Source organism: Palaemon carinicauda, chromosome 24 (genome assembly GCF_036898095.1).
Source record: "Palaemon carinicauda isolate YSFRI2023 chromosome 24, ASM3689809v2, whole genome shotgun sequence".
Classification (NCBI taxonomy): domain Eukaryota; kingdom Metazoa; phylum Arthropoda; class Malacostraca; order Decapoda; family Palaemonidae; genus Palaemon; species Palaemon carinicauda.
The window spans coordinates 69,559,839-69,585,833 of record NC_090748.1 but is presented as its reverse complement, the minus strand read 5'-3'; the positions used below and the strand labels follow the sequence as shown (position 1 = coordinate 69,585,833).

Below are 25,995 nucleotides of genomic sequence, written 5' to 3'. Positions count from 1 at the left end.
GATCAAAATCTAGTCCAGATGATAATTGAAGAGGAAGATAAAACACAACAGTACACTAGAGAGAATGTATTTGTCAACTAGCCCTATAAAAAGGAAAAAAACAGCATGAAAATTTTGTTTTGATACCAGACAGATGATTTTTATTAAGACAGCAGCCTGCAAATGCCAAAATCACATCGTAGGTGAAAGAAGCTTATTCATTAAGGGCATCTCTGAAATGGCACGGTAGGGAAAAGTCTAAAGGCAAAGGAATAAAAATGTTTAGCCATGGCACAGGTCCACATTAGTTGAAATTGTTTGGTGTGGACAAATTGAAAAAAAGAGAGCACTGAAATTTGTATGTCTTTTCATGCTTAGTATAATGACTAATTGAATAAGAGTTACAGAAGTAGCTTTTACAGAATATGCTCATTTTAGCACCAGATGCAGCAAAGGAAAATTAGGAGAAGGCAGGTCTTCCTGCAAAATTTAAGTGTCCTACTCCAGCAACGATGACTTTTTTTATACATACTGTATTTGCTATCTAGTGGAACAATTTTAATGATGCAGATCAACCAGTGATCCAGAAATTTAAAACTGCCATCCTGTGCCTTTTACAATAACATAAATTCTCTCGCTTTATTTGGCTGATTTTACATATAAGGATTTAAAGAGCCAACTTAAAAACTGTGCTCTTAGGGTACATTTGAAGATGAGGATGACTGATACGGGGGAGGTTGAGAGCTTTACAGCCAGTGCTGGAGCCTGTGAGGACATTAAGCCCCAAAGTGCAATTTCAAAGAATCTAAACATCCTATCTTTCATTGAACATGGTTTTCACACCCTCACGAACACATCCAGGTTTCATATATTCAATTACCATTAAGAAAATGTTGGGCTCATATAACATTGTAGGTTTCGTTGTAATGGTCTCCATTCCTATTTTTGCCTTTATTCAGAAATATTAATCCGATAATTCAATAATCTTGAGAAGACTGGTGCAGCTCTAAAATACCTTTAGGTAAAACGTAAGTTTTGACATCTAATTGGAGAATGTATAATCTTATGTTTGAAACACTAAAATTTCTTATGATGTTAAATGTAATGTTTTCAAATGTCAAGATAACAGCTAATTTACACATCCAAAAATCTAACGCACTTCGCCCCATTGTTTCAACAAATTTTGCGGCTCCCTAAAACTTTACACAATGGTTTGAAATTTGACTGATCCTACATTTGAGCACCATAATTCTGTAATTCTTTGTGACAAATCCTTAATGACTGAGACTGTACATTTCTTTAAAAGGAAACTAACAAGTTAGCGTAACTAAAATAACGAATTTTTTTTTTATTTGAGTTTAATATAAAGCAACCTTCTCTACTATTACTTATATTGACAGAACAAAGTTTAGTTTAGTTTTCGGTCAGAAAAATTATATTTTATAAATTATTCATCTTTACTACACAAAAGTGCTAGATAAAATCTACCCTAGAGATCTGCTATTTTAAAAAAAATGTGAAAATATAAACAAAACTTATTTTCAAACTAAGATTATGAAAACAAACTTTTAGCTTAGAGCAATAAGTACATATTTTAATCGTCACCTCAAATTTTATTCATATTAGTTTCTATAACTTTCTTGGACTACAAAAATTTAGTTACAGGATCAACTGCACAAAGTAAACACTATACTCAATACTTAATTAGCAATTCATCCAACTTCCAATGTCCTTCAATCTGGTATGTCTAATTTATCATGTTCAATTGATTACACGTAAACTTATAACACTTGGTATAAAAACAAGTAGATGCATAGATTAAACTGTATCAAAATAATTACTGATGACAAGCAAATGGGCTTTGAAGCTCTCCCACAGAAGCTTGCAATAATTATTAAAAAGTCACTTGTTAAATCATACGGTTCCCTGGTATTCCCCCCAAAAACCTAACTACTTGCCTAATAGAAAATCTAAGTCTTATCATCGTCCTAGATGAACCATTTATAAATATTCACAAGCAAACAGCCTTATCTGACTTAATACACTGGACTCAACTGTCCAGCAGGTGACTTATCCAATTTAAAGCTTTGATTTCAGAATATACTGAAGAAAACAACTTGGTTTTCTAAAGAAATACACCATGAAAAAATTCTTCCAACATCAAAAGCACATTTACACATAAAATAATTTGTTTTTTTTTTATATCAGAACACAAACTGAAGATACACTTCTTACAAAAATATCACAATACAAAATTATCTGAGATTTTCTAAACCATTATGAACACAGTGCTTAACAAGCAAGATATAGTCTATATTCTCCTGAGCTCAGAAGCTATTTTGGGAACTAAATAATTTCATTTGAGTAACGAACCATTTTAAGAGCTTTATCAATATTGAATTTTTTAAAAATCTAACCTTAAAATAAGGCGAAATACTGAGTAGATCCAGCACATCCACTCTATAAACAAATAATCTGGTAGTAATAACATTATAAAATAAAACTTGACTATCTTTTCCTTTGTGTATTGTTATTTTTTGTTAAAGTACCTACTAACATAATTTTGGACCTTACTACTGCCTTAAAATATGTTATTCATTCAAATTTCACAATTAAATTAATGAAATATGAATTCACTAGCACAATAAAAAAAATCCTAATATACCCACTAATTTTTTCCTTCAGGAATTATTTGTGACAAATTTTTTAATTGAGAAGATCTAACATTACAAAATAGTTACAGGTCTAGCATAGATAAACAATACAAAACAAGCTGATACTGGAAAAATAGAAATAAGATTCTGAATTGCTGGAATACATACTGTACATATAGTACAGTATTTCTATTAAAAAAACAAAATCCTCATCGTACTAGCCAATAGTTATAGAATTACTTAAAGGAACCAGCATCTATAACTCAAAATTGGATTACATGGACTGTACAGTAAAATAAAATCCTGTCATAAAACACAGGAAAGGCTTCGTACTCAGGAAAACTTCATCAAGCCTAATAGATACATTGTAAGATTAATCTGGACATGAGAACGTCAACCAACTGACTTCCACATAAATCATTCATGGCACTGGTTTTAGACTAAATGAAAATGGACTATAACAATTACCTTATATTTATATTTCCTTTAAAGTAGGCATGACAGAAACTACAGGTCAAAAATTATCATACAAATTACAGAGATTACTGTTTTGATATATATGGGTTCTGTGTATAAAGATAAAATTGTTCATTGACAAATACACTGGTGCCTGTACTACAATACTAAGCCATATAAAAAAGGGATGTATCAATTTCTATCAGGTTTCACAAAAACCTTCAAGATATAAATGGACAGATTTAGGCAACAAAAAGATTGTGCCATAAGTGCATCAACTTTTTTTTCATTAATGGGTACAAGTTGTAACTTGGTGATAATTCTTAAAAAATAAGAATTATAATATGTTATATCAAAACTGCACAGCAGAACAGGGAAAGGATTCAAGCTCTTTGAAACTGTTACCCTGGTTGCCTGAATATGGAAATAAAATCTCAATGAACAGGAAATAAAGACTGATAATTGTCAATAAACATTTACCTTCAATAACACAGAATTTTAGTTTGTATCAAAAATAATTGTTAATATACCATTGTTTTTACTGTACCAGTAAGTATATACACACAAATGTATACATTCATTTGACAATCAATTTAGTGATTGCACAGCAACTGTATACTTCAACATTAAGTATTAACATGAATACACAGAAAACTGCATAATGGTGACCATTGGGGGCTTCTCACTATGGAATATACACAATACAGTAGTTTGTGTCATTTTTAAAAGGATTATAGTTTGAAAATGCCATGGTTTTGAGCTTAAAATCAGTGCAATGTAACTGACAACTGTTATTCTATGGTAAATACTAAAAATGCAGCTTAAAAGGACATCTTTCTGGGCTGTGCATAAACAGACCTGAAGCTTTTACAGCCTTGTCTAGTTGAGAAACATTCCATTTTTTGCGAATAAAAAATGTCAACATCTACAGTTGTATAAGAACTTTGCCCTTTCTTCTGTGAAACCAAATCATACAATAATCAAAATATAAAATCAAAGCTACGGAATACACCTGCATATCTTGTTAAATTTGTGCTTAATTTGCACTGTGTTTACCTACAACTGGTTTCATCTTTGGCCAAGTGCTTCATGCTTTCTGCCCGCAATAAGAGCAAAGGCCAAGGGCGACAAAACCAGCAATATAAAATCATGTCGCTTATTAGTAGTGTATCACCTTAAGTCAAAGGAATGACCTATTTTTCTCCTTTATAGTCATCCTTATTACCACCTATGTCATGTATCTTCTTTTGGTCCCTTGAGCAAATAAACATCCATATTGTCCTTCCCTTTGACAAAAACTTGTCCACGCCGTTCAAGTTCATATCGTCGATTCAAAACTGTAGCACAAGCACTACTAACTTGTATGCGCCCTGGCATACCTGTTGAGTCCATTCTAGAGGCAATATTTACTGCATCTCCCCATATATCATAATAAAGTTTTGTGGTACCTATCACCCCTGCTGTAACATCACCAAAGTTGAGGCCAATGCGAAGGATAAGATTGAACTCGATAAGATCCTTATTAAAATCATCTATGACTTTCTGCATAGCTCGAGCAAATTCCACTAGTTCAAATATATGTTGATGAGCATCTGTGTTGGCTTGCCGTACTTTAATGTCAAGTCCTGATGCAACCATATATGTGCTACCTATTGTTTTAATTTTCTCAATATTCTTAAATTCACTACGAAGTAGCAATTCATCCACATCTGCAACAAGTTCATTCAAAACTCGTAAGTACTCCTTTCCTCCTAAATAACTTTCATCATAGAGTTCATTGAAATTGACTATAGAAGCAAACATAATAGCTATATCTTTGTGATTCTCTGAATACTTTCCTGAAGCTTTGATTGAATCTGCCACATGTGGAGGGATGATGTTCTGTAAAAGCCAGTCTGCCTGGTTCTTCATGTTCTGGACTCTTACCTCATCTTTGATCGCCATAACAGAACCATAAAAGCTATGCCTATAACTAATTTCAAACTCACGGTTTAAAAACCAAACAAGCAACAACAATAGTAAAGAAGTAACTACCACCTCAAGGTAATGATTACTAAACTCAGAAGGGGAATCATCAAAAACCCCTTCAGTGAAATTGGCTGGGCTTTTTGTCGTTGTATCAGTGATATCTAACTGACCTTGGCTACACACAACTGGATGTACTAATACCAACAATACTACAGTTCCAATGGAGGCAAGGATGTTTTTCATCCAACAGTTAAGTTGAGTGAAGTTACAGAGATGTATAATAGCAACAAAAGACAAATAACAGAAAAATCTTAAGGTACTATCCTGTTTCATTTGCCAGCCACAGGAGAAATTAGAAAAAACAGCAATCAATGGAAGGCAGATCAGAGAGGCTCCACATGCATGCCAAGGTCTCCAGTGAGTTATCTTCAGATATAACCTTGACGATAAAGATGAGCTCCCCAAGGGATCTCCCCCTTGGGCCACTTGTGATGAACATAAAACTAAAAGAAGAATATGCCAACAAGTGGATATGAGACACAAAAACAGCCAACCTTTAGTGTACTCAAACATTAGGAACAAAGATGCACTTACACAAAAATACACAAGAGCACTCACCAAAATGTCAAAATGTGTATTAAGATTACTAGATACCAGGGTGCGAGGAGAATCTCTTCTAGGTTGGTGAGCTTGCTTGCGATACTGTTTTTCTAGAATCTTATCAGTGAAAAATAAAGAGGTCCGTGACAATGGCAGTGCGACAACATACTGACGATGGTTAGTGTCATTCTGCATACACTTAACAAGTTGAATATCAGACTGCTTGCGAAGCTGATGGAAACGTGTTAAGCTTTCATTTAAAGGAATGCTGCTGGGCTCTGGTCCACTTCCACATTCACCCATCTCAACTAAAGGAAGAAAGGAATAGAGGAATGATAATTACACCCAATTATCTCGAAACAATAATTCACAACGTAATCATAAAAAGTAATAATTATTTACTGAATTCTACGCATACTGAATAAACAAAACTGACCCAACATGAATATTTGATATCTTCTTACCTTGGAGATTCATCATGCTCTTTGACATTTTAACAAATTCAAGTCCAATGCCAGCACAAAGTGTGTTCACTTGATGCTACTTTGTTCTCAATTTTTTTCAAGACGTCATTGTACAGTTGTAATCTTTAATAAAGATAAATGTAAAGGTATGAAACTACTAAACCCTTGGAGACTATGATAATCATGAATGAAATCATACAAATTTCTTCCGTTGATATTCTGATAATGTTTTTCTATAGTAAATAACATGAATAATGAAACTTGCATATTCTTATGTCAGGCAGCACTAGAATAATATCTCGAGTGTTTTGGGGATGGATTAACTTTCTGCCCAAAATGTAGGGCACTATCATTATCACTTGCTAAGTTAAAACCCTAGTTGGAAAAGCAGAATGCTATAAGCCCAATGGCTCAAACAGGGACAATAGCTCAGTGAGGAAAGGAAATAAGTAAATAAACTACAAGAGAAGTAATGAACAATATAATATATTTTAAGAACAGTAACAACATTAAAACAGATCGTTCATATATAGACTATAATAACTTAAAAAAAGCAGGAGGAAGAGAAATAAGATAGAAAAGTGTCCCCAAGTGTACTCTCAGGCAAGAGAACTCTACCCAAAGACAGCAGAAGACCATGGTACAGAGGCTATGGCACTATCCAGGACTAGAGAACATTGGTTTGATTTTGTAGTGTCCTTCTCCTAGAAGAGCTGCTTACCATAGCTAAACAGTCTCTTCTACCCTTACCAAAAGGAAAGTAGTATACAAAGTTACTAAGAATTCTGCATAACAGATTTTGCATATTTACGGGAACTCAAATGTATGTATGTATGTATGTACTGTATGTATATCTATCTATCTATCTATCTATCTATCTATCTATATATATATATATATATATATATTATTATCATTATTAATAGCTAAGCTACAACCCTAGTTGGAAAAGCCTCTGATTTCCTTCTTTATAGCATCCTTCTGCTTGAGGATGGTACATGTTGTTGATGTACTCCTCTCGTACACCACTCTCGTGTTTTTCTATCATTTCATGCTTTATCTCGATTGTCATCATACGCTTTTTCTTTTCACTACCCTTGTTTGCGCTCGCTTGCTTTAGCCCCATTGCTTATTCACTTAATTATGTACTGATTAACGCAAAAAACACGTAAAAAATGCAAACATTACGACCGATGCTCGGAGATAACTTTACGCGACATTGATCCAACGGGAAAGAGTGAGCAATGCTGTCCTCGTGAGCAGCCTCTCACACACTCGGCCACCTAGCGGCCGCATAGGGAACCGTCTCGTATCCTCGTATCTCAAATTTTTCTCGTATCTCGGAGCAAAAATTTGCTTGAAACTTTCCTCATATTTCAAATTTCTTGTATGTTGGGACACTCGTATTGCGAGGTATTACTGTACAGTATTGGTCTTCCATTGCGCATACCTCATGTGACGATAAAAAACTTGATTAATAACTAGTCTATTTTTGTAGCCCAGGTTTTTGGCATGTCCCTTAAAATCTTAACAAAAAAATAAATGTAAATGGTGTTTCACTGAAAAAGCTCAGTTTTTTTTTACTGTAATACATTTATAGTCACCCAAGAGTCATATTAATTTTTCAGAAAAAGAGATCATACCAGTACATTAATACATTCCATATTGTAAATAAGTCATGGTATTTGTTTACCAGACCACCCTCTCCATTTACTCCAAAATTATGCAGTCCTGCAGCTCTCCTCTTCTTGTACAGAACTGTAATTAGGGGGTTCTTTAAATGCTGGCCATATTTTGCCTTCCCAGCATTTAACGAACCTCCTAATTACTGTAAAAGAAGAGGAGTGCTGCAGGACAGACTACATAATTTGTGAGTAAATGGAGAGGGTGGTTTTGTAAACAAATACTTAAGTCATAAATTGCAATAAGTATGAAAAAAGATATTTAAAATCCTACAGATAAAATCTGCTGGTACAAAATTGATTTGGAAAGAACTATGATTTCTGTATAAAAGGAGTCTAAGTTTCCCCGATGCAAGTCATTTATTATATACATAATTCCATTGTATATAATCTGGATTCTTCTATAATATAAAGTTCATTTCTCCATACCTGATTCATAAAAGCTCACCAAAAGTAAAACATTTTTGACAAATATACATGCACAAGTGTGAATGAATAAACTTTGTATATATAATAAATAAAAGTTAGGACTACTACTTTATGAATAAACGGAGGGTACTCTGTTCTATTATAAATTGAAATGCTATGGTTAAATATACTCAAAGATATTCTATATTCCCTATTCAAAACAAACAAAATTTGTGATAATTAGCGAAGTGATTAAAGACCACAACTTACCAAACTTGTGTTCAGCAACTGATGACTGACTGGAGGTATAGTAACCACTCACACGATGAGTCAACAAATCTCCTGGACTCATACCATTTATGGCGAAAAGCTGGTGAATAATTGAATACAATTAGGGCAATATTTATAAGATATATACACTAGTCAATTTCTAACCGAGGCTAAAATATATTTAATAACCAAAGATTTGACTTAATATTCTAGACTGCAGTTTAATGAATACATTAATGCATCTATGGAATAAATTGATCTTTGACAAGATAGATTTATATATTTAATCAACTTTAACCTAAATACATTACTGTATCATGTGCAAGCATGCATGCACTCGCAAAGTTGTCTCTTAAATTCTGTGAATATTTTCTGCAAAACACAAAGTTCTTAAAAATCCCAGAATAACTTTAGGTTTCCTAAATGTAGTGACATTCCCCACATAGCACCACAGGGAAGGAGTTGGGAGGAGTTGAGAGAAGGAGAGGGGTGGAAATTTTTTGGTTTTTGTTATTGGTTGGGAAAATTATAGTAAATGATGTAAAGCATTCTTTACTTCATACCTATTATTGTCAAAACTATGAGTAACACATTTTAGTGCAGTATTGCCCATATACATTAATGTACACAGTTACGCTTTGTGCCAGGTATTTGCCTATGGCTCAATAGGCTTTTTTTTTCTGACATGCAGCAATTAAAAACACAAATATCTAATCTGTCATGTCTTTCTCTTGTCAACAGTACAATATTATGACAAGCTGTACAGTCATTATAAATACAAAGTAATTTTACGTAATAAATTGTAATATCAATAAATAAAAGTTACGGTATCTGAAATAGATGCTATCCTAGAGAGAAAGAATGAGAAAGAAAATATCTAAAATAATGGTACAAAAATATTTTCCATAGTATAACCTTTAAAATTAATGAGGTTCATGTTCCTTAAAACATAAGGGTTATGATAAGGTTATCAGCACCTAATTCAATATACAGTCTATATAAACATGTTCGATATGAAAACTCAAGAGAGAGAAAGATTAAGTACACTATGATGGGCCAATACAATATAATTTCTATAATGTTTTCATTACTTAGTCCCAAGGCTGATTCAATATTGACATTAACCCCCAAAAATAAAAATCAAAACTTCCTATTTTATTCCCTTAAGAGGGACCATGCCTTCTACTCACCAAGGTGACATCTGGTGGTTAATATCAAGCTAAATCAGTGTCTCCTATCAGGTGATACACAGATATTTTTCTTACTTCAGTACGCGTTTCTTGAAATAATTTTGGAAACCATACATTTTCTATTTTACAAGTGTTCACCTAGTCATGTTTCTCGAGATAAGTAGCCAAGAACTGAAGTAAAAATTTTTGTTCAACTCATTTGTGAAGGTGTTTGTTTGCTTTTTGTTTTGTTTTGTTTTGAGGAAGTTGTTACTCTACCTCTCTGAAGTTTGGTTCATTTAACAGCTGGCCATTGTGAGTTGCCATACATAAGTAATTTATATTTTTACTTATTTTGCTTTGCATTTAGTTTGGGAAAATCCAGAGGACTAAATAACTTTACTTTTCATGTATCCTTAGCTAATTTCCGACACTTGTTAGCTATGCAATGGTGTGAATATTCTATGGTTTCAGTAGTATAGAAAAAGAATTTAAAAAAAAATTCTTTTTCAAATGACAGCAAGCACAGTTCATTGTAGGCTAAAGAAATGCATTTAGGGTTACCATGCCATGACTAAAAAATGTGATATGCATCCTTTGAAAAACACTACAGTATTTGTGAAGAATGCAGCATCAAGAGAATGCATACAAGATTTCAATTGAGGACGAGGAGGAGGAAGAGAGAAACCAACTTCATGCTTTAAGTGAAGTTAGGGATATGTTGTAGAAACACATAATCCACATAAGGCTTCGTCAGGGCAAATAGCAAATCTATTTACCTACACTGCAATGTCTAATTTTCATGTTATTTTGAAGAAAAGGATAAAACACTTGTCTCTAGATAGGTTCCTTGTCAAACCCGAATGTTTGTGTGTAAATAAGATGACCAAGTGTTCAAAATGTGTATTAAATGACTGTCACTGATAATGGACATCGTTCAAGAGAGAGAACTCCCAGTAAAATTTGCATGAAAGGAGATTCTCGCTTCAGGCAGAGACCCCTTCCACTTCCTCTTGTCTCCCACATCCTAGCCATAAACCATGAGCTACACTAACTGTATAATTAATAAAGCCTGAATTGTCATTACCTGTATACGACTTTCAATCATTAGCCCCCATGTTATCCTCATGAAAAATAGAGCAATATTGTATTTTCTTATAGACACATTGTAAAAGTCATGATCTTAGTATTTTCTTGCTCAACACCAAGTGTCAAAGCTTCAAAGAATGCACTGCTAAGCATGACAGAGAGTTTGAGAGAAAGCACCTTTTGCATTGTAAGTGAAACTGGATCTCTCCCAAAGTTAAATGAAGGCATATTGGGATTTTTTAGCAAACCAGAAGATTGGCTGGCCATCCTGAAACCCAATTTGTTTGGTGATAAGGACAAGGGAAAAGAAGAAAGCAAATCATGGCAATTCAAACTTGATTCTGCAACAGAGATTTTCCAATTAATATCATGTACGGAAAAAAGTAGAAGTCTCTGATGCAAACCAGATTGACTAACATTAAGATACATTCAGGAAACTAAGAAAACTTATAAAACTAGCAGGAGTGGGAGTTGTAACCAAATGTGAAGCGCTAGCACTCTTATTTGGCTTGGTAACAGCACAGTATTATTAGAAAAAGTAACCACTGTAGAATCAAGATTAGAAACTGCATTAGCCACACGAGAAGAAATAGCCAGAATCTCATTTCCTGGTAATTGTTAGATGTACCATTGTTTATGCCTATGATATCAATCACTAGCCCTAACAGACTTTTCACTTTAGATAATTCTATATTCTTTGAATGACTTTTCTTATGCCTAACATCCCTGTTCTGAACACAAAATTTCACTAACATTAGATGCTAAAATATCTGTGCATTAGAGAAACTAGAATACTCGATGCAGTAATTTTCTAATTCACAAATGTCATGGAGAAAAAATGGTATGTGGATCTACAGACTACAAATATAATTTCACCACTCTGTACTTCTAACAACACGGGAAATGAAGAAACACCATAACCTGGCTAAAAGTACGAGTATAACAAAAGTTAATAATGGAAAAGTACATTTCTGGGCTTGACCTGTGTCGCTCCGTGAAATGCTCCTCTTAGCACCATTTCTAAGGTATAAATACTGCTAAATATACCAGAGAAAAAAGTTACATGGAATGCCAGGAATAAACCCAGCTCACTCACTCTAATTGAGTGTCAGTATAGTAACTGGGGCGTGTTAGAACCACGACCAGACGTCCCTCACCAGATAGTTCTCTCCTTCCTCAATATCCCCCGACACTACGAGGTGCCGCTCTACATCAGACTACTGCCCTCTACTACGACAATCCTCCCCCCACCCCTACCCCTTTCCCACGCTTCTTCCCTCATTCCTTTCTAGCACCAGTGAGATTCAGACGTGTTGTTTTCGTAGCTTTGTGTTTCAGTGTTTTTGAAGATGTCAGACGTTTTGGAGATCCCTGCTCCCAAGTTGAGTATTAAAATTGTCTGTTTTGATAATTCTAGGTAGCGACACACGTTAATTTTATAATCTTGTTGTTTTTAGTCTCAGCTGCTTTGTATGATGTCTTCCTTTACGGGTATATTGGCGGCCATTTTGGTGTCGCTACCTCCTGATCTCTTTGTTATGTGCGACTTTCATTTAGTTCCTCATACTAATTGTGGTTGCCATTTAGTTGTTTTTAGACATCTTATACAGGGTTTGGCATGGTTATTGACATTTATTTAGGCTATTTGGATGTTTAGTTAGTTAGCCTACCCGACCGAGCAGGACACGGCTTCGGACGGTAGCCTACCCCGTGAGCTTCCTCTTTGATATATCTATTTTATATCTTAGTTAACTTGTTCATTTTGAGTATTTTAAGGGGAATCGGGACACGTTTTTACTTTATTTAGGGACTACCTGACCAGGTTGTTATTTTACCCGATTTTGGAGGACTTATTGTTTAGAGTAGTGTAGTTTCCTGTCCAGGTCGGCAACTACCCGATTTTGGAGGGTTAGGCTATACATTACTTTTACGTTGTGTTCCTCTCCCTCTTTTACTCAGTATGTCGTTATAGCCTATTTAATTGTATATCACGTCTGCCACATTATTATTATTGTGGTTATTGTTATCTGCGTGCTTTCACGGGAAGCCATATGCCTACCGCCTCATCGGGTCTTTCCTTTGTGTTTCGGAGGGTAGTCTCACCGCCCCGACCACACTGGTCACCAGATTTCAAGCCAGTCACTCCCTTTGGGTGCACTCTCCCCCCTATAAGCCTTTCGCCACTCCCTACATCGGGTGGTAGGCTTGTGTCACGTGTTTTTATATAGAAAATGGGAAGTCACCCGAGGTGGAGGCTGGCTCATACACTCCGTGCGTCGACGCGGGTAGCACTCTCTCCTTGTCTCGTCATGGTTGGCTACCAGACGTGCAGGACTGAGTGTGCTTCTCGCCTTGTACCTCACCCCCACCCCCATTTCCCTGGTACTCCATCCTTGTTATCCTTCCGTTCCGGGAGGGCCGGGATACTTTGAGAATCGTATCTATAAATAGTAGCTATGATTCTTTGATCGGATTCAGATATTCTACTCTGTTCTGATCCATTATTTATCCAATATTTGTTTACAAAATTTTATGGATGGTTGGTCCGGGAGAGGGGCTTAGACGGAGCTTTTTGTTTACTGACAAATATAATTACAGTAGCATTTGATTTTTTGCGCCGGGGTTACGCATGTATTCCGGCGCTATATTGGTGAAAGCTGAAAGTTCATATTATATTTCTTTCTCCGGGGCTGGTGGACTGGTTCACAGTTAATCCAATCATCGTTCCCGAGCGCTCCATTTATGATTACGTTTTATCGACTAACATATATAGGGTACTATTACATATCATTTTTATCTAGTCCTTAAGCAAGCATGCTTTTCTGCCGAGCCTACGCGTCGGATTTTAATTTCTATAAGTATTCCGCCGGATTTCCCAGCGCAAGTTAATTTAATGCTCATACTGTATACCAAATTACCTTGCAGGTGGTACGCTGTTAGGAGACAGCATGCACTGCTGTGTTGCAGCAACCTTGCGGGCATGAGGTTTGCCGTTCCCATGCTGGGAGTGCGGTCCAGGTGGCCGATCTTTTGGTCTGGCACCCGGATGGATGTGACATTTGTTACGCTCTGGTCTCTGATCTTACGAGTGACTCGGTATGTACTATATTCTTTCCCCTATTGCTACTTATTGTCTATTTGGGAATATTTTGGTACGTTACAAATTTAGTATGGAATTTTCTCCTTTGTTGTAGAAAATAGTTATTGTACATCCCGGTATTCAAGTATTAATGTTTTCTTTACCTAAATCCCTTTTATGGTTTGCGTTCTAAATGGCGATTTCTCTTTCAGATCGCTCCCGCAATCAAGAGCGCTTCTCTTGCGACCCTCAAGACCTGGGTGGGTGGCTTTGGCTGGAACATAAAAGCCAAGCAGCCATATATTTTGGCGGAGGAGATGTGCTCCCTCCTCTATCCCAACGCCAAGATGTCGGCGGCGGTAGCGTCAGATGTGGCAGCCCTAATCATTGCCAGGATTCGTGAGGAAACCAAGGCCTTCCCTGAAGATTTAGAGGTCCTAGGAGAAGATGTGTTAGGAGATGTTGCTGCTATTAACTTAAGACGTGGAACCTATGGTCGTCGACTCGACCGGTCAAGGTAGGGTGGTAGGTGAGGCAGGTAGCATCCGGTCTAAGGTTCCTTTTATTAGTCCGCCGCATTTTATTTCTTCTTCTGTTTCTTCTTTCCCGGGATTTACTGGAAATGTCATGGCTGGGGACGTCACGTTCAGTAGTCCCTAAAATAAATCATGTCAAGAAGGCATTACCCAAGGCTCACAAGCCTTCTAAAATACTTAAATCTCTCCCCGCCAGGCCATCCTCGGTTTCTAAGCGTCGGACGGCCTCAGCAAAGGTCCCTCCACCAACCCAGGGCTCGAGAGCGAGGAGCTCAGAGGCGAAGTCGCCGGAACTGGCTTTTAATCCAGTGACCTTTTCGAGCCAGCTCATGGAGCAGATAGGGAGTATTGTTCAATCCCAGATTGCCCCTATTGCCGATCGTCTTCAGTTGATGGACTCTTTCCCCCAAAGACTGCAGAACCATGAGAACATGCTTGAAAATCTCTTGAGATCAGGGGTCCCGCAGCAACAACAGTTTGTGGTCCCGGATGCGTCGAAGCTTCCGGCGTTTGTTAAGAGCAACCCGTGGCGGTTGGCCCTTCATGCCCCGTTTTCCGAGGGCATGTTGACTATCGAGGGTTGTGGTACCCGTCCGGTGGAGGACTTTGAGTTCTACCTGCCATGTTTGCAATTCCCCTTCCCTGGCTATGCACGCCTGACAGAGGACGCGCTAGTCAGGGTAGATAAAGTTCCAAAAGAAACTGTCATATTCCCGAAAGAGCAGGCTCAGTCCGCCTGGGTCCAGACCCTGACGCAGTGGGAGTGTGTAAATACGAAGTTAACCCCTCATAAAGGGGCGTATACCATGTTCGTGATCGAAGAGCAGACCCCTACTCCATGCACCACCAAGGTGGTGGACCTTACTTTGCAAGCGGCTATGGAGGACAAGCCTATGCCACAATTTAAAGAGACTGACCTGACTTCTTTGCTGTTCCCAGGGGACCAAGACTGCTGGCTTGATGCTCCGGCTACCTTCACGACGGGTAAGTTTAATCCGGACTGTGCGACTGCACAGTTCAGTGAACGTCTTCCCCGGTTACCGGATTCGCTTATTAGGACGGAGTATGAGGCACGAGTCAGACTGAGTAGGTCTATGAACTCGGCTACAATGGTGGAGATGTCTTCGTTGGTATACGCTGATGAGCCTCTTTTTAAGATCTTGGCGAAGTCTTTGCTTCACACGCTTCAGTGTGATCTATACGACTTTGCAGTAGCTGGCCATTCGTGCCGGAAGCACGTTTTAGCGGAGGCTTCCATTAGGCATGAGCCTAACAGGCTGATTAAAGCCTCAGTCTGGGGAGCAGATCTTTTCCCAGATGCTATGGTGAACAGCATCCTCAGTGAAGCAGCTAGGGTCAATCAGACCCTCAGGGTTAGGTGGGGTTTCATCCCTAAGAGGAAATTTGAACCCACAGGGACGCAGTTACGAGGCAGGAAAAGACCGAGAAGGTTTCTCGCCTTCCAGAGTTCACAAGTCCAACCTGTGGTCCAGGTGCATCATCCTTCCACCTCTAAACCTCATCCCCAACAACAATTTGTGTTGGTAAGCCAGCCACCTCAACCATCGACTTCGTTCTCTACTTCGCCTGCTTATAACCCTGCCTTTGAATCCCAAGGCCTGGCTCACGGGTATAATAGGCAGGCGAGAGGGAGTAGGTCTAGGGGACCCTTTCGCCACAGAGGAGGCGGTCGGGTTTCCAGGAGGGGCAGAGGATTCCGAGGGAGCCGTGGTAGCAGACATTCTGCAAACCAATGAGACTCCTCAGGTAGGGGGGAGGCTATACCTTTTCCGGAGCCGTTGGACGTTCAACAAATGGGCACACAGCATAGTATCAAAGGGCCTAGGGTGGAGTTGGATTCAAGGGCCCCCTCCACCGATCAGGTTTTATCAGAGTCCAACGGCAGATCTCACGCTTTTCGCACAAGATCTCCTTCTCAAGAATGCAATAAAGGAGGTAAAGCATTTAAAGTTTCAAGGTCGCTAATTCAGCGTGCCAAACGAAGAGTCATCTTAGATCTGTCTCGTTTGAATACATTCATTCAATGCGACAAGTTCCATATGCTGACCGTCGCGCAGGTACGGACCTTACTTCCCCGTGTGGCCGTCACCACCTCTATAGATCTTACAGACGCTTATTATCATGTTCCGATAGCGTGGCATTTTCGTCCTTTCCTGGGATTCAAGCTAGGCAAACGGGCATACACCTTCAGAGTGATGCCGTTCGGTCTCAATATCGCTCCCAGAACAATCACGAAGTTGGCGGAGACGGTGGTCCAGGAGCTGAGAACTCAGGGAATACAGTTGGTGGCCTATCTAGACGATTGGCTTATTTGGGCCAACGACGACAAGGAGTGTCGCGAGGCGATGGACGAAGTAATAAATTTTCTGGAACACTTACGGTTCCGAGTAAATTTCAAAAAGTCCCGCCTGATTCCGGCGTCATGTTTCCAGTGGTTGGGTCTACATTGGAACCTGACCACCCACAAACTGTCTATTCCTCCAAAGAAGAGGAAAGAGATAGCAAAGAACACGAAAAGATTTCTCAAGGACAAAGTAACATCTCAGAGAAATCAAGAACGGATCTTAGGTTCACTCCAATTTGCTTCCGTAACAGACGTTCTACTGAAAGCCAAATTAAAGGACATCAATCGAGTTTGTAGGTCCAGAGCAAACAACCAAAGTCGAGACAAGGTTTCTCGCATTCCATCTATCCTAGGGAAAAGACTTCACCCATGGACGAAGGTTCCGTAACTTGGCAAAGTCGGTACCTCTTCATTTCCCTCCGCCGGCATTAGTAGTCTATACGGACGCCTCCCTAAGCGGTTAGGGGGGTTACTCCCCATTCGAAAAGGTGCAAGGTTTGTGGTCAGTGACTTTCCGTCAGTTGCATATCAATATTCTAGAGGCCATGGCAGTGTTCTTGACGGCTCTCTCCGTCAAAGAATCAACATATCAGATTAATTCTAGAGACCGCGGTGATAGTTCACTTCATCAACAGAGGAGGTTCCAAATCAGGTCACATAAATCAGGTGATGATTGCAATATTTTCATTGGCAACAAGGAACCATTGGCATTTGTCAGCAATTCACCTGGCGGGCGTAAGGAACATAGTCGCCAATGCACTTTCACGGACGACCCCGCTGGAGTCAGAATGGTCCCTGGACCAAGAGTCATTCCGTTGGATTTGCCAGAAAGTTCTGGATCTTCAAGTGGATCTATTCGCCACGGAATTAAATTACAAACTACAATGTTATTTAGCCCCCAACCTGGACCCTCTGGCCTATGCCACGGACGCCATGTCCATCGATTGGAATACCTGGCGGGGGATTTACCTGTTTCCTCCTATAAACATGCTGATGAAAGTTCTGGACAGACTCAGGACTTTCAGAGGACAGATTACTCTAGCAGCTCCCAATTGGCCAAAAAGCAACTGGTTTCCTCTTGGCGGAACAGGGACTCCGTCCTTGGCGGACCCCAACCCGAAGTTAACGCAAACAGTACAAACTCGCAATGTGTCAGCTTCCTCAAGAATTCTGAGTGCCCTAACTTTATGGACTTCATGAAATTTGCGGCACAGAAGGATGCTGATATCGATCCTCTTAACACATTGTTCCTGGAGTCGGACAAGAGGGATTCCCCCCTTCTGCAATATGATTCTGCTGTCAAGAAGTTAGAGAAGTTTTTGAAAGACTCAGATGTTCAGACGATGACTGCCAATCTGGCAGTTACCTTTTTCAGAACTTTGTTTGAAGGGGGACTAGCGGCCAGTACTATTACCACGATTAAGTCCGCTTTGAAGAAAATATCTCAGTTCGGGTTCAATATTGATCTTAGGGATTCGTATTTTTCATCTATCCCCAAAGCTTGTGCTAGGCTAAAACCAGCAACTCGTCCACACGTGGTTTCTTGGTTTCTAAATGATGTCCTTAAATTGGCTTCTGATACTGATAATGACTCATGTTCTTGTATAACGATTCTTAGAAAAACATTATTCTTGGTAAGTTTAGCTTCAGGAGCCAGAATATCTGAACTCTCGGCGTTATCTAGAGAGCCAGGTCATATTGACTTTCTTTCCTCTGGTGAAGTCTTACTCTTTCCAGATTGACATTTCTTAGCAAAGAATGAGAATCCACAGAATAGATGGACCCCATGGAAGATTGTCCCACTTTCTCAGGATCTCTCCTTGTGCCCTGTTAACACTCTGAAAGCTTATTTGAATAGAACTACTAATACGTCTTCAGGCCCTTTGTTTATTCGAGAGCATGGAGGAACTATTTCCTTTAAAGGAATTAGGCAGCAGATTCTTTATTTTATTAAGCAAGCCAATCCTGCTTCAGTCCCACATGCCCATGATATCCGAGCAGTGGCAACATCAGTTAATTATTTCCATCATATGAATTTTGACGAATTAAAAAGATACACAGGCAGGAAATCACCAACAGTCTTCAAGCGCCACTATTTGAAATCCTTGGAGGCCCTAAGTTTGCAACAGTGGCAGCATGGAACGTACTGTAGTTCCTCCAGATACTGTATAGCAGAACCATTATAACTAGGTCCTATCTTCTTATCTCTTTTTTTCTTTTTGTGCCTTGTCTCCTTATAAGGAGCGGGCCGTCACCTGCCTTGCCTACTCTCCCTACTGTACCTTTGTCATTCATTTGGTTACCACCCTACCCCATGGTTATGATGTATATAATTTATTTATGTTTTTTCTTGTTATAATTGAACATCTCATGATCTTTGTTTGTTAAGAGTTTTCCCAAAATTTGTAAACTTTTAATTTTGGGTCTCTAACTGAGTATTGTACTTTAAGAGATTAGTAGTTTAAGATTTGTTATTAAACTCTCTTAATTCAATATTCTATTTTATTTCAGTTCCTTACCTTTATATGTGTTCCCAAGCATTAGGACCAATTCTCTGTTATTATTTCACGGAGCGACACAGGTTGAGCCCAGAAAAGGGATTTTGACTAAGGAAAAATCTATTTCTGGGCGAGGGACCCGTGTCGCCCAGTGAACCCACCCCCTTTTTTCCCTCACCTTAGGGTGGTCCAAGCTTGGGGTGCTAGTAGGAATGAGGGAAGAAGCGTGGGAAGGGGTAAGGGTGGGGGGAGGATAGTCGTAGTAGAGGGCAGTAGTCGGATGTAGAGCGGCACCTCGTAGTGTCGGGGGATATTGAGGAAGGAAAGAACTAACTGGTGAGGGACCTCTGGTCGTGGTTCTAACACACCCCAGTTACTATACCGACACTCAATTAGAGTGAGCGAGCTGGGTTTATTCCTGGCTTTCCATGCAACTTTTTTCCCTGGTATAATTAGCAGTAATTATACCTTAGAAATGGTGCTAAGAGGAGTATTTCACTGGGCGACACAGGTCCCTCGCCCAGAAATAGATTTTTCCTTCGTCAAAATCCCTTTATTATTACTTTTAAAGCGAGGAGATTAACCAAACCAATGAGTTAAACTTGACTCTTAAAGAGGTGGCCTGATTAACACCGGGAAGAAAAAATATTATTTATATGATAAATAAATAAAATTATACTTATGGATAAAAATAAATAAATTAAAGTAAAATCTATTACATATAGAAATTTAAATCTTATCTATAAAGCCTGTTTCTTAAAAAAGTTAAAATCCTAAAATCTGAGTTCTCGGAGTCTGATAAAAGGTCATTAAAAGTTTCCTCAACAAAACATGAATATCTTTTAAACACTTTTAGTCACTAAAAATGTTTCATAGTTAAAGTTTAGCTGACATGCCTAAAACAACTCTGAAAAAATAAACAATATACATCCATAATTCACTCGGAGCCATAAAATAATAAACACTAGGCACAAGCCTCAACCAGACTCGTGAGATTTGGCATAGGCTGCTCCGCCATTGTGTGAAGTCACGTAGACACAACTTGACTCCGACACCCGGTTTGTTTACAATCGGCTAACCCCATGAAAATGGCTTCCAATACCAAACACAGCATAGATTTGGGTAATTTTTTTTCTATAGAATAAATGCTCAAATGATATAAACAAAGATATAGCAGATAACGAGGATCAGTCATCAGCAATTCTGGAACCATACCAGTTCGAGCCATATGAAGAAAGTAGCCAGGGAACAGCAGCGAAGTTGAAATTTGCCCATTAAGAAATAGATACAGTATAGAGAAAAAAAAATTTCATTAAAAAAGAATAAATCAATGTATGCTTTGAGGGGAGGTAGCTAAAAACAGAACATACTAGGTGTTTCTGGATAAAGCCCTCAGTTATGGGAAAGAATATTACACAGTAAATTCATCTATACAAAATCTGCATAAATAGAATGTCACACACTAAATTCGTTTATACAAGATTTTACCATCACAAAATTAATTTTAAAAGTTTATAACAAGTAACAGATATTTGATTGATTGATGGATTTTGTAACCTGGCTTTATAAATATAATGTTGGTAGGTGTATTTGTAATAATATTTATAATCAATATTATGGATAATATGATATTTTAATTATAAAATAAATTTTTGAATATACTTACCCGGTGAATATATAATAGCTGCAACTCTGTTGCTCGACAGACACATACATAAAAAACTCGCGAGCGATCGCTATGCAGGTTGCGGGTGTGCCCACCAGCGCCAACTGTCGGCCAGATACCACTCTCGGATGTAAACAAAACCTTCAATTTCTTCTCATCCCACTGCGTCTCTATTGGGGAGGAAGGGAGGGTCATTTAATTTATATATTCACCGGGTAAGTATATTCAAAAATTTATTTTATAATTAAAATATAATTTTTAAATATTTAACTTAGCCGGTGAATATATAATAGCTGATTCACACCCAAGGAGGTGGGTAGAGACCAGAGTTAATTATGTTTACAGCGTATAAGCTAAGAGTTTTTTCATTTTGGCAGTTATCAATATAACAAAACCAAAATAAATAGGTACCTGGTGAGGAAGTTGACTTAGACGATTACTCTGCCTTGTAAGTCTGTCTTCCTCACGGAGCCCAGCGATCCTCTTAGGATGCTGAAAGACTCCTAGGAGCTGAAGTATCAAGGGCGGCAACCCATACAACAGGACCTCATCAAACCCCTAATCTGGGCGCTCTCAAGAAATGACTTTGACCACCCGCCAAATCAATCAGGATGCGAAAGGCTTCTTAGCCTTCCGAACAACCCATAAAACAATATTAAAAACATTTCAAGAGACAGATTAAAAGGATATTGGAATTAGGGAAGTGTAGTGGTAGAACCCTCACCCACTACTGCACTCGCTGCAATGAATGGACCCAGTGTGTAGCAGTCCTCGTAAAGAGTCTGGACATCTATTAAGTAAAATGACGCGAACACTGACTTGTTTCTCCAAGAAGTCGCGTCCATAATACTTTGCAGAGATTTATTTTGCTTGAAGGCCACGGAGGTTGCTATATCTCTAACTTCGTGCGTCTTAACCTTAAGCAAACATCGGTCTTTCTCATTCAAGTGAGAATGAGCTTCTCGTATTAAAAAAATCTGATAAAATATGACAAAGAAATCTTTGACATAGGCAATGAAGGTTTCTTAACTGAGCACCATAATGCCTCAGATTTCCCTCATAATGACTTAGTACGAGCTAAAACGAACTTAAGAGCTCTAACAGGACATAATACTCTTTCCAGTTCGTTGCCTACGATCTCTGATAAGCAAGGAATATCAAAAGATTTAGGCCAAGGACGAGAAGGCAGTTCATTTTTGGCCAGGAAACCAAGTTGAAGTGAACAAGTGGCTTTTTTCTGTAGAAAAGCCGATGTTCTTACTGAAGGCATGAAGTTCACTGACCCTTTTAGCCGAAGCCAAGCACACTAGGAAAAGTGTCTTGAGGGTGAGATCCTTCAGGGAGGCTGAATGTAATGGCTCAAACCTGTCTGACATGAGGAACCTTAGGACCACGTCTAAGTTCCATCCAGGAGTTGCCAAACGACGTTCCTTAGAGGTCTCGAAAGACTTAAGGAGATCTTGGAGATCTTTATTGTTGGAAAGATCTAAGCCTCTATGTCGAAAGACCGAAGCCAACATGCTCCTGTAGCCCTTAATCGTGGGAGCTGAAAGGGAGCGAACCTTTCTCAGATGTAAAAGAAAATCTGCGATTTGGGCTACAGAGGTACTGGACGAGGACACAGATGCTGACTTGCACCAGTCTCGAAAGACTTCCCACTTCGACTGGTATACTCTAATGGTAGAAGCTCTCCTAGCTCTTGCAATCGCACTGACTGCCTCCTTCGAAAAACCTCTAGCTCTTGAGATTCTTTCGATAGTGTGAAGGAAGTCAGACGAAGAGCGGGGAGGCTTTGATGGACATTCTTTACGTGGGGCTGATGTAACAGATCTACCCTTAGAGGAAGACTTCTTGGAAAGTCTACCAGCCATTGAAGTACCTCGGTGAACCACTCTCTCGCGGGCCAGAGGGTAGCAACCAACGTCAACCTTGTCCCTCCGTGAGAGGCGAACTTCTGCAGTACCTTGTTGACTATCTTGAATGGTGGGAATGCATATAAGTCCATAAAAGACCAATCCAGTAGAAACGCGTCTATGTAGATTGCTTCTGTATCTAGGACTGGAGAGCAAAAGATTGGTAACCTTTTGGTCAACGAGGAGGCAAAGAGGTCTATGGTTGGTTGACCCCAAGAAGCCCAAAGACTCTTGCCCACGTCCTTGTGGAGGGTCCATACCGTGGGTATCACCTGACCCCTCCGACTGAGACAGTCTGCCAAGACGTTCAAGTCCCCCTCGATGAATCTCGTCAACAGGGAGATGCCTCGAATTCTAGACCATAAGAGAAGGTCCCTTGCGATCTCGAGCAGCGTGAAGGAGTGTGTGCCTCCTTGCTTGGAGATGTACGCCAAAGTTGTGGTGTTGTCTGAGTTGACCTCTACCACTTAGTTTCGAAGACGCTTCCTAATATCATTAAGGCCAAGTGGACTGCTAATAGCTCCTTGCCGTTGATGTGCATGCTCTTCTGACTTGAGGTCCACAGACCAGCGCATTCCCGACCGTCCAGGGTCGCACCCAACCCAAACCCGACGCGTCTGAGGACAACACGTGGTTTGGGTTCTTGACTGCTAGGGATAGTCCCTCTCTCAGACTGATATTGCTGTCCCACCATTTCAGGCATGCCTTTATTGGTTCGGAGACTGGGAATGATACCGTCCCTAATGTCTTGTCCTAGTTCCAGTGAGAGGCTAGATGGAACCGGAGAGGCAGAAGGGGTAGTCTCCCTAGTGAGACAAACTGCTCCAGGGATGAGAGAGTCCCTACGAGACTGTTCCAACTCCTGACTGAATAAACGTTTTCTTTTCAGCATTAGTTGGACTTCGAGCAGGGCTTGACTGCGAATCTCCATCCCCAAAAATAGAATAATCTGGGATGGGATCAGTTGGGACTTTTAGGTTGACCACAAGTCCCAACTCCCTGGCCAGACTCAACGTCCAATGTAGATCCTGCAGACAGCGAAGGCTGGACGATGCTCTGAGAAGCCAGTCGTCCAAGTACAGGGAGGCTCGGATCCCCGATAGCTCGAAACTGGTACCCCACATTCCTGTAAACAAACCTCAGAAACGGTTGGTAATCTGGGTGTATAGGAATGTGGAAGTATGCCTCCTGAAGGTCGAGAGAGACCATCCAGTCGCCTTCCATAAATGCTGTCAAGACAGCCTGGAAGACTTCATCGTGAAGTTTGTCTTGACAATGAACACATTGAGCGCACTTGCCTCTTACGTACTCCTGCAGTGAACATGGCTGCCAAATCATGGAGCCATCCCTGAGGGACTTGTTCCTGCAGAGAACGTGGCTGTCAGATCATTGGAGCCATCCCTGAAAGCCTTGTTTATGCATGACATAATTGTGCAGCAAAACTTCAAAGGCTCGAAAACAGCTGTGAAGTTGACCTGTAAAATCTTGGAGCGTCTCATGGCCAGGCGCCAGGGAGAGTCTATGAGGTTTGAGAAGTCTATCTGGGCAGAGGCAGGAACTCCCAAGCCGAGAACTTCTCTCGTGTCATATCAGACTCTCGCTCTATAAGCCAGTTTAAAAGAAGGGAGAGCAAAGGCTGTATCCCCCAAACTCCTCCTGGTGATAAACCAATCGCCTAGCAAACGTAAAGCTCTCTAGGAGAGCGAGAGAGCACTAGCTTATAAAACAACGGCTTCGAAGTAGCTAGGCCTAGTGTAAGCTCTGACGTTTAGGCGAACGAGGAGCAGCAGTTACAAAAAGATCCGGACAAAGATCCTTAAAAATCAGCATGATTTATTTAAAGTCCATAGAGGGCTAAGCAGCTTTAGGCTCCTCTCCGTCTGACAGAGTCCTCAAGGGAATTTCAGTAGGAGGGGGAACAGCAACTTCCTCATCTGAAGGAACCTTGTCCGATAATAGCTGAGTCTCAAGCAAGGGAGAGACCTACCGTGGTGGCAATGCTTTACAAGCAGAGTCCACACGCACTGGTGCATTAGTAGCGGACCAGGACGCAACATCATGTAACTGCTTGACAGTCTGTGAACTGTCAACAACAACAAGTGCGAGAGACCAGGACGCAACGTCATGTAACTGCTTGACAGTCTGTGAACTGTCAACAACAACAGGTGCGTGAGGACGCACAGCGTCCACTCGAGACTGCTTTGACCGCCTAGACTGAGCAGTCAAAACAACTCTAGAATGCGGAGGTTGACGCTCAGCGTCAAAACAAGTCAACTCCGATTGTTAGCGAACGTCCTGAACGTCAACAGGAGCATCAGCAAGTGGCCTAACGTCCAAATGTGGCTGAAAATCCACACGAGACCGCATCGAGTGTGGTTCTAAACAACCTGACTGACGTGACTTAGCTACGCCAACGTCAACAGGACGCACAAAGGAACGTTAGGGTGGCTGAAAGCCAGGATCTCGATGAGATAAACGGCTAGGCTCAACGGACTTATCGGCAGAATAGTCTTCCATAAGGGAGGCAAGCTTATTCTGCATGTCTTGCCGTACAACCCATTTAGGATCAACGGAAATGGTTGCGGTAAGAGACGAGGGTAACGTCTGTGACCGCAAAACCTTGCCAACAAAAAGACTCTCGGAGTCTGTGTTACGCTTTTGTTAGGCGGCGAGCAGTCTTCCGATGACTGCATAGGGTCAGAGCTGTCCTAATGGCTACAACCAGGACGCTGGACCTGTCCTGAAAGGACTGACTTTCACTTAAGGGCCTCGAAACCTTGTTTCAGGTTTCTTATGCGAAAAGCCTTCGGATGACGAGGAGAAAATCGTCTCTCTCGCCTTATGGTAGGGGTGATCTTGGTAAGATACACCCGAAACCATAGAGGGAACGTCTGTTCGCTGATCAAGGCCTCTCGAACCCATAAGTCGTACGACATTACTTCTCCCCTGGGCTTGGGAGCTTGCAAGAGGTCCCAGACTAGGCGAACGACAGGCACGAACAGACGAACCCTCGGTCGCAACACTGATAACACTTTGCGCAATATCACTTTATCACTACGATTTTCTGTTTTGCACTTATTTCACTGAAATCGAATTTTTTAACAATTCACATTAGGTATGAATAAAACTGATTTCTACCTGAAGCACGCAATTCTACCCTCATCAAAAGGTAGTAATTGCGAAATCAGTCGTATAATGC

The 25,995-nt window shown here is 40.0% G+C and overlaps 2 protein-coding genes across 2 annotated transcripts in view; one reads left to right on the top strand and one right to left on the bottom strand.

Annotated features, from left to right (window-relative positions):
* Positions 1-265: 265 nt before the first annotated feature.
* Positions 266-25,995, bottom strand: part of Ac13E (Adenylyl cyclase 13E) — a 286,840-nt gene continuing 261,110 nt past the window's right edge. Inside the window, exons 14-15 of the mRNA XM_068348168.1 lie at positions 8,482-8,581; positions 266-5,965 (exon numbers count right to left, since the gene is read on the bottom strand). Coding sequence (XP_068204269.1) covers positions 4,323-5,965; positions 8,482-8,581 — 1,743 coding nt within the window. The 3' untranslated portion in view covers positions 266-4,322. The remainder of the gene's footprint in view (positions 5,966-8,481; positions 8,582-25,995) is intronic.
* LOC137618140 (uncharacterized) lies at positions 17,285-19,308 on the top strand. The gene has a single exon (XM_068348166.1). It carries the CDS (start codon positions 17,508-17,510, stop codon positions 18,459-18,461), a length of 954 nt encoding a protein of 317 aa, XP_068204267.1. The 5' UTR covers positions 17,285-17,507; the 3' UTR covers positions 18,462-19,308.

What these genes read in the sequence shown, in the direction of transcription:
- LOC137618140 (XM_068348166.1), top strand. Translation starts at nt 17,508, where the DNA reads ATGGTCCCTGGACCAAGAGTCATTCCGTTGGATTTGCCAGAAAGTTCT.